We start from the raw sequence: 16,591 nt of genomic DNA, 5'->3' as shown, positions 1-16,591 counted from the left end.
ATCTGCATGGCAACTGCAAATCCTTCAAATACAGCCTAGACATTAGCCATGTATTTTCATTCAGGAGATACAGTAAGAGGACTTAACATGAACATTACATTAATCCTTCAAAATGAACAGGCCTGACTAAAGGGCAATCTTCGTTGCAAGTCTACCGCTTTGTAATCTACATGGAGTTTTCACTTTCAGTCCATTTCTAGGTCTAATATCATGGAAAAATAGCCCCATACATACAAGTTTTCTTCTGACGAGACCTCTTGAGCCTGAGTAATACTACTGTAACACAGGTTAAAACACAGGATTGAAAAGGATGAAGGCATCTTGAGCAACCACTACATTATTTAACTTGCAAAATGTTTAGGTAATCTTTTTTTACACAGTAGATGTCCTGCTTGTCCCTGGGAGGGCCGATTACAGAGGTGTACGGGGCTGAGTTTGTCCAGTGTTAGTCGGTCTGCACCAGCAGCTAAGATAAAAGAAACCCTAAGTCATGACACTCGGACGGCATCTATCTTTGGGGTTTAACGGAAGATTAAAACACAGAAAAACACAGATTACTTCCTTCAACTTGTCAGATGGAAGAAAAAGCTCCATTCAAAAATCCTATTCTGATCTAGAATATTTACCCACTGTTATTAAAGGAACAGGACAAAGCATTAAGAAGTGAAATATAATAGTTTACACCGTGCGTTTCATAGACCCTAGCATCACTTTCACTGTCATTTTCAAGTTCTCACTTGAAATAGCAGAGAATGAAGCTCCTCTAAACTCATGTCCCCTCACAAATTTTAGAAAAAGAGTTAAAGTCCTTGCAATTATTTTGTTTTTCCTTTTATTTTTTATTTCTGGATAGGTAACAGACTGGTAGTAAAGAAACAACATGTCAGATTGAGCCTACAACACATACCGTGTTCACAAATGGCATCAAGAATATTCCTAAAGTGTTAAAATATTTTTCCCGTTATGTTGAAAAGGATTTATTTAGTAAAACGTAATTTTATAACAATGACTGTTAAAAATCACTACCAGCTAATTCAAAGATGAAAACCTAACAGAAATAATTTATTTTGATATTCTGATCTCTACTGTCAATAGCTTTTCCATCTCCCCACTCTTCCCTGCCTGGCTGCCAGGAAAGCTAAATAGAAGGTAGCAGAGATGAAGCTCGATGTCACCGATTTAAAATAAGCAGGTTGCAAACACCAAATCTCTACTTACTTCATCCTCCTTCAAGGAGCCGTTTCCAAGGGTGACTTGAGCCAAATGAAGAGTTGACCATTGCTAAAAGGGAAAGGTCATCTCTCTGGCCACCCTCCCCCATTGCTCTTGGCTACACGCTTCCACTGCACTGCTCTGCCTGCTCGGTACTGTGAGCTGTGGCTGCAGTCAGCCAGCTCAGGTCTTGGAGGAAAGAGATGAGGTTTTTCTGCTTCTTGCCTGATTCTTCTATTAGGGCTGCAAGTTGAATCTGTTTCTGCCACAAAAAGACAAGCTCCACAGCCACTGGTAGAAGGAAAACAAGGTAGCAAGAAGATATTAACAGCTGCTGGTTGTTAATTTGACCATCCAATCATGGAGTTATATGCTCAGGTTCTTAAACACTGAAGCACTCCAGGCTGGCAGGATGAAGAAAATGCTGCTGCTTCTAGGAACAGGTAGAGCTGGTTGGCTGGGAAGGTTGCACGAGAAAGGGATTTTTATTTATTTATAATTAAACTTGGTCCCTTCATTACTACTTATTCTAGATGAGCTTCCACTTCGGTGACTATCCTCTGACAGTGCCCTAATCACTCACATGCATCTGTGGCTAGTTTGTCACTGCTCATTAGGCACACATTGTGCAGGCTGCTCCCACAGACGCTGTACTGGGTCTGGCAAGCAATGAAGGGTAGGGAAAAAATTACGTGGAGAGAGAAGGCGGCTGAAAAATGGCTTTTGGAAAGAAGAAAACACAGCGCAGGAGAAAAGGGAACCTCCTCTGGAAAACAGAACCAATAAATTGGGGAAACAGAAAATAAAGTAAAATATGAAAAATAAGCCTAAAACAGAAGGAAAAAGAAAGAAATGTGGGAGATGAAGGGGAAGAGAATACGACTGCCAAGCACAAACAATACTGGCATTCCCAAGCAGTTCTCTTCACAACCAAATTCACAACTTATGCTGATTTACCCTCAGTACCCAAATCTTAATCTTTTCCCAATCAAAGATGCCAAACATAAATAAGTTTAAACATAATTCTGAAAACCGTATTCATAGAAAAAAATAGGAAGTTTTGCATGAAAGAATAAGATGGCCAAGATGAAATTATTCTATGATAGCAATTTCTTAACACAATTATATATAGCAGAAGGACATGAATAGGTCAATATGCCTGCTTGGACATAAGGAAGGGAGGAAAATACTGCTGCTTACAGCTGCTACATATGACTCTGGTAGGCATTAACAGATGGCTAGAACTGCTTCTCCTTTAACATTATGCAATGTTGCTGCAAAGGAAGAGATACCATGATCGAAGTCAGACAGTCAAACCCTGAATGGTGACCAAGTTCATTAACAGACACTTGAAAATAAAATATTAACAAGGTCTAAAATAAAAATGTAGAAATAAAAGCACTGCCTTCAACAAAATATTGCACACTATTTCCTGTGTTTCTTAATGAAAACAGGAAAAAACAAAACATGTAGGCAGTCTGATATATATCTTTACTGATGACTACACAATTTCAGTATCTGGCTGCAACCAAAAGAATCTTGATAAAATCAGAAGTGACTACAACTACACATACTATTTCAGGGTAGCTAAATAATGAAACAATCCTCGTGTGTGTTGTATTTAACACAGACTATTGTGGGTTAAAGGAATTAAAGAATTCCTTCCCCCACATTTGTACATTCAATTTCTCTGTACTTCATTTGTTAGAGCACATTGTTTTTAATAAGCTTTTGCGATTTTCCTCACACTTTTAAAGAAACACAAGAAACTATAAAGATGAATTTATTTATACTTATTTGCATATTACACATACAGACCCCCATTAGTGTATAAACACATACCTACCAGCCACTCATGGACTAAGATCAATAAAGAAGCACTCACAAACTAAAAACAAAACAATAATATTCCTCAAAAAGACCATGTTGCTATGTGAACATCTATAACATTAGCATTCTCTAAAACTGATGGTACTTTCTTGTCCCTATCCCTTCACCTAACTCTGCAGCATAGCCACAGAAACAGACTAAAGTTGCCGTAGCTTAATTTTAGGCAGAATCACGTCAGAATAGCTTTTTCTTCTCCAGAAACAGCAGTAAACTTCAGGTGGTATCGCAAAGAGCTAACCTAACTGGCGGTTGTTATCAAATAGGAGCACTCTGCTCTTTCCATATTCACATGAGCAAGTCCTAGGCAGAAAGGAATTCTGCAGGGCTGTGTAGGTTCTTCTGCTTCAGGAGACAACCACGAGCTGTTAGAGTGCCGATCTGGGATGATGCATGTATACCTTCAGTTTAGGTAACACATGCTAGGAATCAAGCATCCAAACCAGATGGCATCGCCACCTCCATTTGAATCCTATCTGGTCATATAATACATTAAGAAAAAGTTTTGTGTTTGGCTGTAAATATACACTACTAGACCTACTTTATTTGGACACGCACTATTTATGCTGGGAATCTCCCTGCCCTCTAGTACAGCATTAAATTACACAAAATGAGTATGACTTGTCAAAAAAAAAAAAAAATCTTCGATCCAATGCCAATCCTGTCACTGTTTTCCACCACTTTTCACATTTGACAGCATCTTGGTAAGTCTGTTTCACGGTTTCCCTCCTATTTGCATGGATCCTTCACATGCCCATAGAAAGTAAGGTAATTTATGAAAATCCCTGGATAAGCTAATTACAGAATTACCGAATTAACACACAATGCAAAAAAAATAATAAAAAAAAAATCTGCACCTGAAACAGCTTCCTGATTTTATTTTGAAAGCAGGTTACAACTGAAGAGGAGAGCTCTTCTTTAAAAAAAAGCGAGATCAGTTGAGCAAGGCTTCATCCCAAAGATGACAAAGCAGTTCTTTTGCTGATGCAGAGTCCCACCTACAAGCGACAGCCAGCCATCACGCCAAGCAAATAACCCTGCACAATCCAGTGCAGACTTACATTTTTACGTAACAAGGAGTCAGAGTTGCTCAGCTAGAGCCTTACACCCATCTGCTGCATGCAGATGCCAGAGATCTTGTGAATTAAGGTGATTTAACAGCTGGCAGCAGCTCAGTCCTGTTTGTCCAAAGCTAGCATCCATCAGCAACTGACCACTTCTTAGTCAAGTACTTACAGATGCTTCCAAACTGAAGAGTGTCATATTTTAGTCAATATCAGCTTCACAACTAGTGTTTTCAGAAGGTCTTCTATTTGCACATGTATTATAACCAGCAGCCGTTAAGACAGATGCATTTACTAGCATTTCTAATGGCTAAAATATTTAAAAGCTTAAAATAAAAAGCTTAAAAGGTTTACAGCGTACCTAATCACATTGATTTCCATGCAAAAGGCTTTGAATTCTCAGAAACAGTAAATACAAGTTCAAGATTTATAAATACAAAAGTATCATCAATCAGCAGCCATCTCCTGTTTTAGGCACACAGGTGAACTACTACTGACTGAGAAGTGGGAGTTGAAGTGCTTTATTTTATTATACACAGATTTCAAGAACTATGTTCTATGGTATTTTCTGCTTGTACCCTTATCTACCTCCTCAGTTCCTTTTCAGATGAGCATATTTCAAATTAAATCATTTTAATAATTTAAAATAACAGAAAATTGTCGTCTTTGTCATTTAGCAGCAGAAAATTCTACAATAAAGTATTTGGCATGAAACCGCGCTTTCAGGTAAAACCCAGCAGCAGAAGTGTGCTGGAGAGGAGGCTGTTACATACAGGAAAAAAAATCCCATTTGTCTCCTAGGAGCACGAACAAAAAGCAGAACAGGCAAAACACACCTGCTGAGCACTAGAAAATATTAAATGGACTACATGCTCTATTCAAAACAAGCATTTTCTAAATGATGGTAGTAACAATTTTTTTTCAGTACAGATAATAACCAGAACTGCTGGTACCAAAGTTCTGTCAGGTTAGGCCATGCACCACGTAAGCACGCTGAAATCCTCATCTCAGGAGCGTGAGTGCTTTGAGGCTGCTTGCTGGACCCCTACTATATTTATGCACTTACAGGACTTCCTTGAAGCTACCTGAAGATTCTCACAAGTACGTGCCAATAAGAAAAAAATTAGAAAACCAAAATAATTTTATAGTCCATGGAACCCTTTTCATACTAGGTCTCCATCCTGTAATTGCCTTCGAGACTGTAATACCTACAGATATGCACAAGTCAAAGCATACTGACATTTTTCTAGTTGAAATTCTTTTCACTTTTTCTGAAAGACTTTTCTCGTTCAACAATTACTCTTTCTCACCCTACCAAGGTTAGTCCATCAAATCTGTTGACACAAGGTGCTGACTAAAACACATGTACCTACATCTTTTTGTTTTCTTTTACAAGAGTTTAGCATTGTGCTCACATCCAAAATCTGAGTGTATTAACAGAAACAACTGTTTTCCAAGTGTTTTAAACAGGTCTAGGTCTCAGCTTGCAGACCTCTCATTTAACGTCAAAAAATCCCAAGAGACCTCACATTAGTCATCAGCCATCATAAGAAAAACTTCAAACCAATTGCAAATTTTGCTCTTTTTTTCCACCAAATGCACATAAGTATGTATACAGTTGAATCCTGATACTCAACTACTTGGAGGAAAAAAAAAAAAAAACAACCAAAATTCCCAGAAAAGGACATTCAGAAAATTATTTTGCAATTGTGAAGATTCTTCATGCAGTTTTAAACCCTGCTAACATCACACAGTTTTTTTTAAAAAAGAACAGAAATCCAGCAGTGATGGCTCTGCCTTGTTCAACAAGTATTTGCCACAGCACACACTTCAAAACTAAATTACGCTGTTTTGTCAGTTTGCAACTAACTCATCTCTGTGGAACAGTAGAAAAAAAAAAAAATCAATCAAGGATTACAGAACTGGCAAGTGTGCATCACAGAACCAGCACTCTGCTGAGCCATGAGCCCTTTCTTTCCTCTTTAGCACATACTAGAGAAAAAAAACAACAACATCAGTGCAACTTGCAGCAGTTCCTAGTGGAGAACTTCAATTTCCCATTCCCATCGCCATCCTCCCGCAGCAAATGGACCTTCAGAGCAGCCATTGACCCGTCACTCCCACTTTGACTAACATGGGTGGGTTCCTCTGCCACAGCCAGAGGTGCACAAGAGGCACTCCCAGCGCCCTGCAACTCGAGGCAGCTTCACCCACCTCTGCTCTGGCCTCCCCAGCTGGTCGTGGCACGCCATCCTCTATCTCCCTTCAGCACTGCAGCGCATCTGACCCTAACAATGAGCAGGTCTAGTGAACTCACAGAAAGGCTTTCACTTTTATTTTTGTATGGGGTTACTGCTCTGTCAGTTTATTTCCCTGAACTCACTCATTCTGCGATGAGATGAGTGTCAGTGGCAGATGAGCACAGCTGGAAGTGTTTAAGGGGAGGCTTCACAGCCACCTACAGCTGCTCTGCCATCAGAAGGGGGGCACAGTTGTGGCCCAGCCACCCCTTCCCCACTGCCTCTCCTACCAGCCTTACGGGTGGTGCCTTCAGCTCAGGTAACAGACCCACAACGCACAAGTCACCTCCTGGCCTCGCGCTGCAAGAGCTGGCTCAAGGATGGGTAAAGGACTGCCTCTGGGTTCCTCAGTGCTTTCAAAGCACGCTTATGATCCCTTCCCGTTTACACCACACTCCCCCCTCCCCAAGTCACTTCCATCTTCCTCCAGGCTTGCCTCTAGAGGCCTGCTGAGCTATGACCATGGCATTCCCACCACCCGCCGCTTTTGGTACCTCCTCCCTTGCAGGGAGGAGCAAGGAAACACTTCTATGACCTCGGAGCATCCTAAAATTGTAGGAAGGAATCACAAAGTTGCACAAGACGAACTGCAGCCTAATGTTACATCACGCTGGGCACGTCAGGCCCGAGGGCTCCACTCGGCTTCCTCTGACTTCAGAGGACACTCCTGCCTCTTCCAACAGCCTCGTGTGCAACATGCTCCAGCGTTTCTCTCAACTGCAGGGATGCTCTGGAAGTCAAACCCATACCTCACGCTGTCTCTGAACAGCAGCACAGGACAGTGTGAATGCTGAACTACAGATTACTGAGGCTGCACCCATCTACACATCAGTATCAGTGACAATACCACCCAGTTTTTAAAGCAACTAGCAAACTTTTTTTAAACATTGTCCTCTTTAACTAAACTTCTGACAAGTCACCGGTACCCTTTTCCATAATTTTAATGCCCCATTCATTTTCTGAGCCCAAGGGTACACACGGTGAAATAAATGCTGCTGAAGGACCAAACTTGTGTGAAATCTGAGAGATTAAGAGTGTGCTTAACGTGTAAAGGTAAACTGAGTCAGCGCAGATTTAAGTCAAAGCTGATGTTTATCACAGATGCTCACAGAAAGTTAAAAATCAGTTACTGTGGCATTTTTAGAAGAAAACACACTGAAGAAAAAAAAATAAAAAAAAGACAGGCTTAAACTATTTACAGTTTGCTTTACCAGATGCCTGAGAAGCCACAATGATGCTATTAAGGAAAAGCCTGCAATGACGAAAAACTGCATGGTTTACAAGGGGATTGAAAACAACTGAAAAAAAAAGGAAAAAAAAAATGCATTTGTAGAAACTGCAAGAGAAGCACCGACAAAGAATGCAACAAGTTAGATGAGTATGTAGAACTGAAAGGCAAGCAGAAGGAGAAGGCAGAGCCCTAGCCCTAGAAGGGCAAACAGAATACCAATACCCAAAAATGCCAGACAGGCAGAAGTTGTCATACATAAGAACAACTGAATTGCCAATAATAAAAACCAAACCGCAACATCTGCAACTGTTCAATAAATACAAAACAAAAACAGCTGAGTAAAAAAAATGGGAAATTGAAATCACATCCTACTGCCACAATAAAAATGCTTTCTAATATCACAGATACTCTCAAACTCCTTTAAAGTACAGGATGTGAAGGCCAACCGTATCACCCCAAAGATGTGCACACTGTTTTCCATCTGAGCCTGAGGAAACTCCAGTGGTCTGCACAAAAGACAGCATGGGTTGCTATTCTAAATTGTTACTGCAAAAAAGCAAAGATTAGTGATGCTAAATATCATGGCTTCACAGAAAAACAAATTCAGCACTTTCAGGCCATAAGGAAGTGGCAGTAGTCAGAGTTAACGCCCTAAGTGTATTTTTCAGTATTGTCTGACATTTTGATTAAGAAATTAGAACATGAAGAAAGTTAACGTGTTGTATCTTGCATATATTACAAACTAGACAAGCCTTGTTCCTATGATTTGTTTGGTAACTCTTACACACACTGTCCTTAACTATGCTGGCCAAAAGAAGTCTGTTCAATCGCTCCTATTTCAAAGCTGCAGTGGAGTGTCTATACAACAATACCATAGGGCACTAAGTATCCCATAGAGCTTGTATTTTGACCCCACCACACTCATGCTGCTCTACAACCTAGGAACAAACAACGCTTAGAAGCAAGTTTTCATGGTGAGCAAAAAAAAAAGAATGATAATCTATTTCTGACATAATGCAGATTGTATTGCTTGGAACAAGCCACAGTAAGGTTTTTTAAATACCAACAAAGCTAAGGTCACGTATAAAATAAGGACGCACCCAGGGAACTAGCCAGAAAGCACTGAAGAGACTTAGAAATAGCTAATCACCTGGGTACATGCTTCCAACGTGATGCAGTTTTCAACAAGACCACTACAAGGAACTGTGCATATGGAGAACAGAGTAAGAAAGTGAAAGTTATCATAGAATGGGCTGGGTTAGAAGAGACCTTGAAGTATCATTTAGCTCCAAACCTTCTACATTACCCGCAAGATCAGGTTGCCCAAAGCCCCATCCAGCCTGGCCTTGAACACCTCCAGGGATGGGGCATCCACAGCTGCTCTGGGAAGCCTGTGCCAGTGCCTCACCATCCTCACAGTGAAGGATTTCTTCCTTTATATATAATATACGTCTACCTTTTTTTTAACTTTAAAGCTGTTACCTCTTGCCCTATCGCTACTCTCCCTGACAGAGTGCCTCCCCAGCTTTCCTGCAGGCCCCCTTTCGGCACTGGCAGGCCGCTGTAAGGCCCCCTCGGAGCCCTCTCTTCTCCAGGCTGAACAACCCCAGCTCCCTCAGCCTGTTCCCATAGGAGAGGTGCTCCAGCCCCTGATCATCCTCGTGGCCCTCCTCTGGACTCATCCTAACAGGTCCATGTCTTTCCTGTGCTGGGGGCCCCAGAGCTGAACACAGGCTCCAGGTGGGGTCTCAGGAGAGCAGAACAGAGGGGGACAATCCCCTCCCTCACCCTGCTGCCCACACTGCTTTTGGTGTAGCCCAGGACATGGTTGGCTTTCTGGGCTGCAGGCACACGTTGCTGGCTCATGCTGAGCTTCTCATCAATCAACACCCCCAGGTCCTTCTCCTCAGGGCTGCTCTCAATCCATTCTCCACCCAGCCTGCATTTGTGCTTAGGATTGCCCCAGCCCAGCTGCAGCACCTTGCACTTGGCCTTGTTGAACCTCATGAGGATCACACAGTCCCACCTCTCAGCCTGCCCAGGTCCCTCATGATGCCATCCCTTCCCTCCTGTGTGTCAGCTGCACCGCACAGCTTGGTGGCATTGGCAAACCTGCTGGGGGTGCACTCGATCCCACTGTCCATGTCACTGTGTTACACAGCGCTGGTCCCAATACTGATCCATGAGAAATACCACTCATTGCTGACCTCCACCTGGACATGGAGCTGTTAACTGCAACTCTTTGAATGCAACCATCCAGCCAATTCCTTACCCACCGAGTGGTCCATCCATCAGAACCATGTCTCTCCAATCTAGCGACAAGGATATCACGTGGGGCAGTGCCAAATGCTTTGTGCAGGTCCAGGGAGATGACATCAGTTGCTCTTCCCCTCTCCACCAATGCAGTAACGCTACCGTAGAAGGCCACCAGATTTGTCAGGCACGATCTGTCCTTAGTGAAGGCACGTTGGCTGTCCCCAGTCACCTTATTAGTTTCCATGTGCCTTGGCATAGTTTCCAGGAGGATCTGCTCTATGACCTTGCTGGGCACAGAGGTGAGACTGGCCTATTGCTCCCTGGGTCTTTCTTTTGTTCCTTTTTAAAAGGAGGGTTATGTTTGCCCTCTTCCAGTCTGTGGGAACTTGCCCAGACTGCCACAGCTTCTCAGGTATGATGGACAGTGGCATAGCAACTGCATCTGCCCGTTCCCTCGGGACCCATGGATGCATCTCAACAGCTCCCATAGACTTGTGCACCCCTTCAGGTTCCTTAGACGTCTCAAACCTGATCTTCTCTTGCAGCGCGTGGTTCTTCATCCTCCCAGCTGCTTTAGCAGTAGTCACACAGGGCCAGTTGCAGCAGTGAAGTGCTCTGTTCTCAAGCCCGCTACTATATTGCTCTCAGAATAATGCCCTGAAAACACTTAAAGATGACAAAAGTCTTAAGATACTCCAAAGATTCAGTATGACTGCAGACCATAGCTCTAGTGTAGGGATCTGATAATCATCTGCATATTATAGGCCTGTATATATTTATTTGGATAGATATCTCTCAAGACCTAATGATCTGAAACAAATTAAATTCATTTTAGAGGTAGGTTTAAGTCTTTAACAGAATAATTAAGTTTCGGGGCAACTTGCCCAGCCATACAGTAGTATCTGTTACTGCAAGATTTTATTTTCTTTTTTACTGTAGAAGTAGTATCCTGACTATAAAAAGGATTATTTCATAAAAAAATCTCCATGCCTGCATTAGAAGGCAGATTAAATTTAGACTTGCATCCCCCTCTGGCCTCGTATCCTATGAAGCTAACCATTATACATGAAACAAGATTCAACTTTCAGTATTAAACATGTGAACTTCTCTCAGACTTCACAGTTCCATCCTCCTTTTTCTAAAAAAGCCAGAAATAACAACTGAATGAGATCACAAATGTAAGCTTAACTTCTGGAGAGACCCTGACTAAACTCCAGAGTCACTTCCATACCTTTACAGAACAAGCAGGAACAATCTGCACCCCAGCACAGCTTCCATGACATCAACAGAATCCCATAGGGAATAGACTCAGACTGTAAAATCAGGCCTTTCTCTGATATTTAAGATGGAAAAAATGAGAGCCAAAGCTAGGTACAGCAAGTTTACCCATCTTCATCAAGCCACCACCAAGAGGTATCATGAAGATACCGTGCTTCTACCTTCCCAGGTGGTTATGTACCATGGGGGAGAGAAAGATAAAAATGAAGACTTCAAACTCGGAGAATTCCTGCCAGAACCCATAACTCAAAGATTTCTACCAATTTTGCAAGAAGATTTTTCTGACTTCAGAATAAGCCAAAAAAAAAAAAAAAATCAACTCCTACCACCAAGACTTTTCTAATTATCAGTAACTTCCACCTCTCTCAACCTATCCAGCGCAGCTTAATAGCACTGGAGAGCGTGCTCCATGGTCGTAACGAAGCAAAACTCCCTCTCCAGGAAGAGTTCTCATCAGGTCAGAAGAAGCACAGTCCTCAACAGCTGAAATACCTTCGGCAGGTCAGGCAGTATCAACTCACACACAAGAATATTTTGCAAACAAGAAGAAGGAAGGATAAAAACAAAGTCTGTTTCCTAAGTATTCCCCCACAATTCCTTTGTTTCGAAGGGAAACATCCAACCCTATCATCACCTACCGCAGAACCGTCAAGATGGCATCAAAAGAACTGTTTAGAAGACCCAAGGAACTGAATGAAGGTGGTAAGGACTATTAAGACCGTTTAGAGTAGCGTAGAGTAGCATTCCCATGCCAATGCTACACTGCTCAGACAGAAGTGGAGCTTGCTATTGCAGCCATCACTGGGTGACCTAAACACTGGGAGGAGCAAACAACCCAGCAGAGACCGCCCAGACCAGTGCCATGCCCCATGCTGGGGTGCCCCACACGTGCATCCCGGCTTCTGCAGGAGAACTACCACACTGCAGGGCAGCCAACACTGTCTGTGCCCCAGGATGCAAGTCCGGAGGACTCCCTCTCTTTGGCCATCCATGCGCACCCTGATCATGTTGAAGAACCCACGTGCATGAAAGCAGCGACACGCCACTCTGAGAACCAGCCAGCCCAACACGGCCAAAGCTCATTTATAGGCACAGATCTGAAGCACCCGTTATTGGTGCGCCCAATTCAAAAGCTTGCATTTAGCCTGCAGAAAGGCACCCAAACTCAGCGGGAAGCATCAGGGGTTGGATAATGCACCAGTTCCCTTCTTCCTTTGTTAGTCGCCCTCACTGTTTACCACTTGTGCCTTTCAGTTCGGTCCCATCTGGCTTCACTTTCCAGCCACTGGATCTTGTCAAGTATATACTAAATAAAGCGCTTCATCCCAGTAACAGCATTGCCAAAAGCCACTTCTCACTATTTCTAACAATGTGAACATTTTTTTCCAAGCCTTTCACCACAAAGCATTATTAAAGCTGTTTTTTAAACTCTTCCCCACTTTCCAGTGTTCAACAATCACTTTTAAAGACTCAAAACTTCAGCGCAGCATTTCATTGTTAGCTCAGCCAAAAATCATCTCCTCGCTCCTGATCAGTAAACCACCTTTTAAAAAAAAAAAATCAAGGGATATATTGCACATTTTTAGTCACAGAATCATACTGAGCTTCTGCTGAACTGCTCGTTCATATTTATATCCCACCAGTCAATATATTTCTGGATGCAGTCCCATGCCTACCTTCCTTATCTTCAACACATTACTTGGAACATGTCTGCATAAAGGTGGATTTTGTTTTACTAGCACAACTTCATGTGAGTGCTAGATAGTTTTGTACAGTTGTTCCATCCTCATTGCTTAATATCTATCCATCTTGTTCATCTGCAAGTTTTATTAACGACAATTTTGTAATTACTCCCAAATCACTCACAAAAGCGTCTCAAGTCTTGTAGGTTCGCTCCTGCAAGGCTTTCAGGAAAAATTCCCTCCAGCAACTACTTCGGAGACCTAACAGTTGGCCAGCTATCTCCATCCCTTTATCATTTGCTGTAAGACCATACATACAGTGCTCACACGACGCGAACTGGCTGGTGGTTATTGCACTTCATGACTAAGATGATGTTTGTATGCTTTGCAGCAGGATCATCGCAGTAGTTCACCAAACTGAACTTCGATAGGAAAGAATACCCTTGGAAACAAGTTTCCATTAAATAAATTAAGCTGGCTTTCAACTGGGAGAAAGACCCACAAACTCGGTCAACAACAACAAAAAAACACGCACCATAAAAAGCAGTCACACACCATCAGCTTCCTAAAGCATTCACGTTTTCAGAACAGTTTTTACCTCTTGTTACCAAAAATTACTTGGGTCACTTGTTTACGCTGAGCCTTTCATAATTAAACAAATACATAAATTTGTCAGCACTTAAGTACTTAAGCAACATTTCCCAATTTCTAAGACCATCTTTCCTACAGCATTCAAAAATACCTCATGGTAAAACACAAAGCCATAGAGTCCACATAAAAACCAAACACCTCCCTCTCCAAAAAAGCCTCTTAAACTTTGAAAGTAGCTCAAATTAGTCAAACAAAAAGACAGTAAGAAACAAAACTAATTTTAAAAAAGCACAGAAAGATATCTGAAAAAGATGCATGACACTGAGATAACACTAGCACGAAACACGGGAAACTGGGAAAGATTATGACAGTCCTATAAAAAGCATCACTTTTCTGTGTACACAAACCTAAGAACCGATTATACGCTCCAACGTCACCACTTACATAAGGACATGGTGCTATTTTCTTAAAAGGTGGAAGTCACTGAGCACGAAGGCCGCTGACCTTCAGAAGAACCACTGACCACAGAGGCACCGCGCTGCTCGGTGAGCAGGGCTGTGACAGCACAGCCCCCTACGGTACCGAATCCCCATGCTTTTAAAGACACTCCATAAACACTCTTTTCACAGCCACCAACATTTAAAACATCCTTCTCTGTGAAAGCTGATTTGCATAAAGGAATTTTAAGGACTAAGGGAACACCCACGAAGATCCACGCAAACACTACCCTTATATAGAGCCGGAGAGCATCTGACTGACTGTACTGACTGGTCAGATACTCAACATTTCCAGACAAATCCAACTACAAAACCTCAAGAGTAGCAGTACTGACAGCAAATTAACACATTTGGGTTGGCGTTATGGTACAATGTTATATTAATTTCTTTCCTCAATAAACATTCCTTTAGTGCATAAAAGTGAGCAAGTAACAAAGTCTACCAGGCTACCCAGCCAGCGAAGCTCATCAGTTTAACCTGAGACACATTTGCCCACTATGCAGCAATTACATGAAGTTAACCTAACAAATACTAACCCACAGCATTTAAAACGCCATGGCTTTCTAACAGCTTGCACAGGCTTTTTATTCCATTTTATAGTTTTTGTCTTTCCCTCTAAGCCTTCCACAAGCCCAGGGTATTTTCTTTTAGGTAGAGCCATCCGTTTGGGTCGCTACTGCGAACTTCTGTCACCTCTGAAGAACAACAGACACTGGAAACGAGAGTACCGCTCCAGCGGCTCTGAAGAAATGTGTAGCGTCTTAAAAATAAGCGTCTATATCACTTAAAAATAATAAATTAGTCAGAACACATTTGGAGTGCACACTTTGCTATTGAACCTTCAAAACAGGTGATTCCATTTTAAAGTCATAAGGAAGCACGGCTTGGGGCGGGTAGGATACAGTCGCACACAGAGGCCTGCAGAACCTCCTCAGTCATCGGGAAGGCTAAAAGTGTCCATAAGACGTTGTTTAAGGAAAAACACTGCCATCTGCTTAGCAGAAACCGGAGCCTGGCATACGCACTCCTCTTTCCCTAGGCTGAGGATCCAGTCCCCACGCGGGAGGTGCGCACACCCCACGGGCCCCCACCTCTGAGCAGCCACCGCAGCCCCACGCGGGAGGAGCGAAGACACAACACGAGCACACCCCCCCCCCCTCTCCGCCGTGCCTGCCCCCACTCCTCCCCTCCAGGCCACCGGCAGGCTGGGCAGGCCGGACACACGGCCGGACGGACCGACAGCCGCCCCCACACCCCCAGCGCCGGCCGGGGCCAGCAGGAGGCGGCCTCCTTCCCCCACCCCGGGCCGAGGGGGGCGGCGGCACCGCCCGGGGGCACCTCCCGCCCCGCTCGCTGCCAGCCCCGCCTCGCCTCGCTGCCCTGCCCGGCCGGAGCCCCAGGCCCGTGCCGTGCCGTGCCGTGCCGTGCCTCATCCTGCCCTGCCCTGCCCTGCCCTGCCGCCCCGTGCGGCCTCGCCCCGTCGCCGCGCGCGGCCCGACCTCGGGGTGCAGGATGGGCACGCAGCCCGCCTCCTTCTCGTACTCCTCCAGCGGCGCCGCCATCTTGGAGCGAGCCCGCCGCCCGCTGCATGCCGGGTGCTGCGCGCGCGCCGCCGGCCGGCCCCGCCCGCCCCCGCCGCCGGCTGAGGGCAGCGGAGGGAGGAGAGCGGTGAGGGGGGGGGGGCGGGGAGTGAGGGCCGCGGGCGGTAACGGGCAGCGACGGGCGATAGCGGGCACCAACGGGAGCTAACGGGCACCAACGGGAGCTAACGGGCACCAACGGGTTCTAACGGGCACCAACCTGCTCTAACGGGCGCTAACAGGCACCAACGGGTGCTAAGGGGCAGTGGGCGGTAGCCGTGCCTCAGTGCCCCTTGGGAGCGCGTTGCTGCTTGGGGATGCCGCCCTCGGCTTGTGGTTTCTGAGAAATTTCAGCTGGATTAAATCCTTGTTATTTGGAACTGAAGCAAAATGAGGACTCCTCTGTCAGTGTTACGTTGGTTTATTTCCCGGGTAGCGCTTGTCCGGTTCTCTGGAAGTTATCGTCGTGCCTACTAGCAGCAAAGAGAGCACAGGAAGAGACCAAGAGAGGATTCCAACATTTCTACTATCAGCTCAAAAATAATAAATAAATATATAAATGTAAACCACCACCATGCTCAGAAAGTCGACAAAGGATCCTTTCCAAGCGCTGGTGCCTAACTGAACCAAACATTTCTTACATCCCGCCACACGCGCTACCCAAATGGCCAACCCGTGTGCTGAGCATTCAGGGGTCACATTAGATTTTTGGGAGGAAAATAGGTTTTGTTGTGTTTTGGTTGTATTTGCTGTTCTTACCAGCCGTGTAACACACGCACAGACAAGATTAGCAATCCTAAAGCTCTCCATTTGAAACGCATGTAAATGCCCACTGTTACAAATTACATTTTTATAAAAAATGTTTTTCCAATCACAGAGTGTTATTGCTGGTTTGATTGCTGCTTTATGTTGTCATATCTGTGGTGCTCTCATTTGCCTTTCTGAGAAAGGGACTTTATATAATACATTTTGTTGTATCATAATACATTAAGCTCATAAGCCTAAAACCCCAC

General features: G+C 44.0%; 1 protein-coding gene across 1 annotated transcript in view; it reads right to left on the bottom strand.

Annotated features, from left to right (window-relative positions):
• The window catches only part of ZDHHC17 (zinc finger DHHC-type palmitoyltransferase 17), a 72,320-nt gene extending 56,671 nt beyond the window's left edge, over nucleotides 1-15,649 (bottom strand). The window contains exon 1 of the mRNA XM_035334564.1: nucleotides 15,498-15,649. Coding sequence (XP_035190455.1) covers nucleotides 15,498-15,560 — 63 coding nt within the window. The 5' untranslated portion in view covers nucleotides 15,561-15,649. The remainder of the gene's footprint in view (nucleotides 1-15,497) is intronic.
• Nucleotides 15,650-16,591: the final 942 nt, after the last annotated feature.

This window comes from Oxyura jamaicensis, chromosome 1 (genome assembly GCF_011077185.1).
Source record: "Oxyura jamaicensis isolate SHBP4307 breed ruddy duck chromosome 1, BPBGC_Ojam_1.0, whole genome shotgun sequence".
NCBI lineage: Eukaryota > Metazoa > Chordata > Aves > Anseriformes > Anatidae > Oxyura > Oxyura jamaicensis.
The sequence above is the reverse complement of the archived record's forward strand: the minus strand, read 5'-3'. Positions and strand labels throughout refer to the sequence as shown.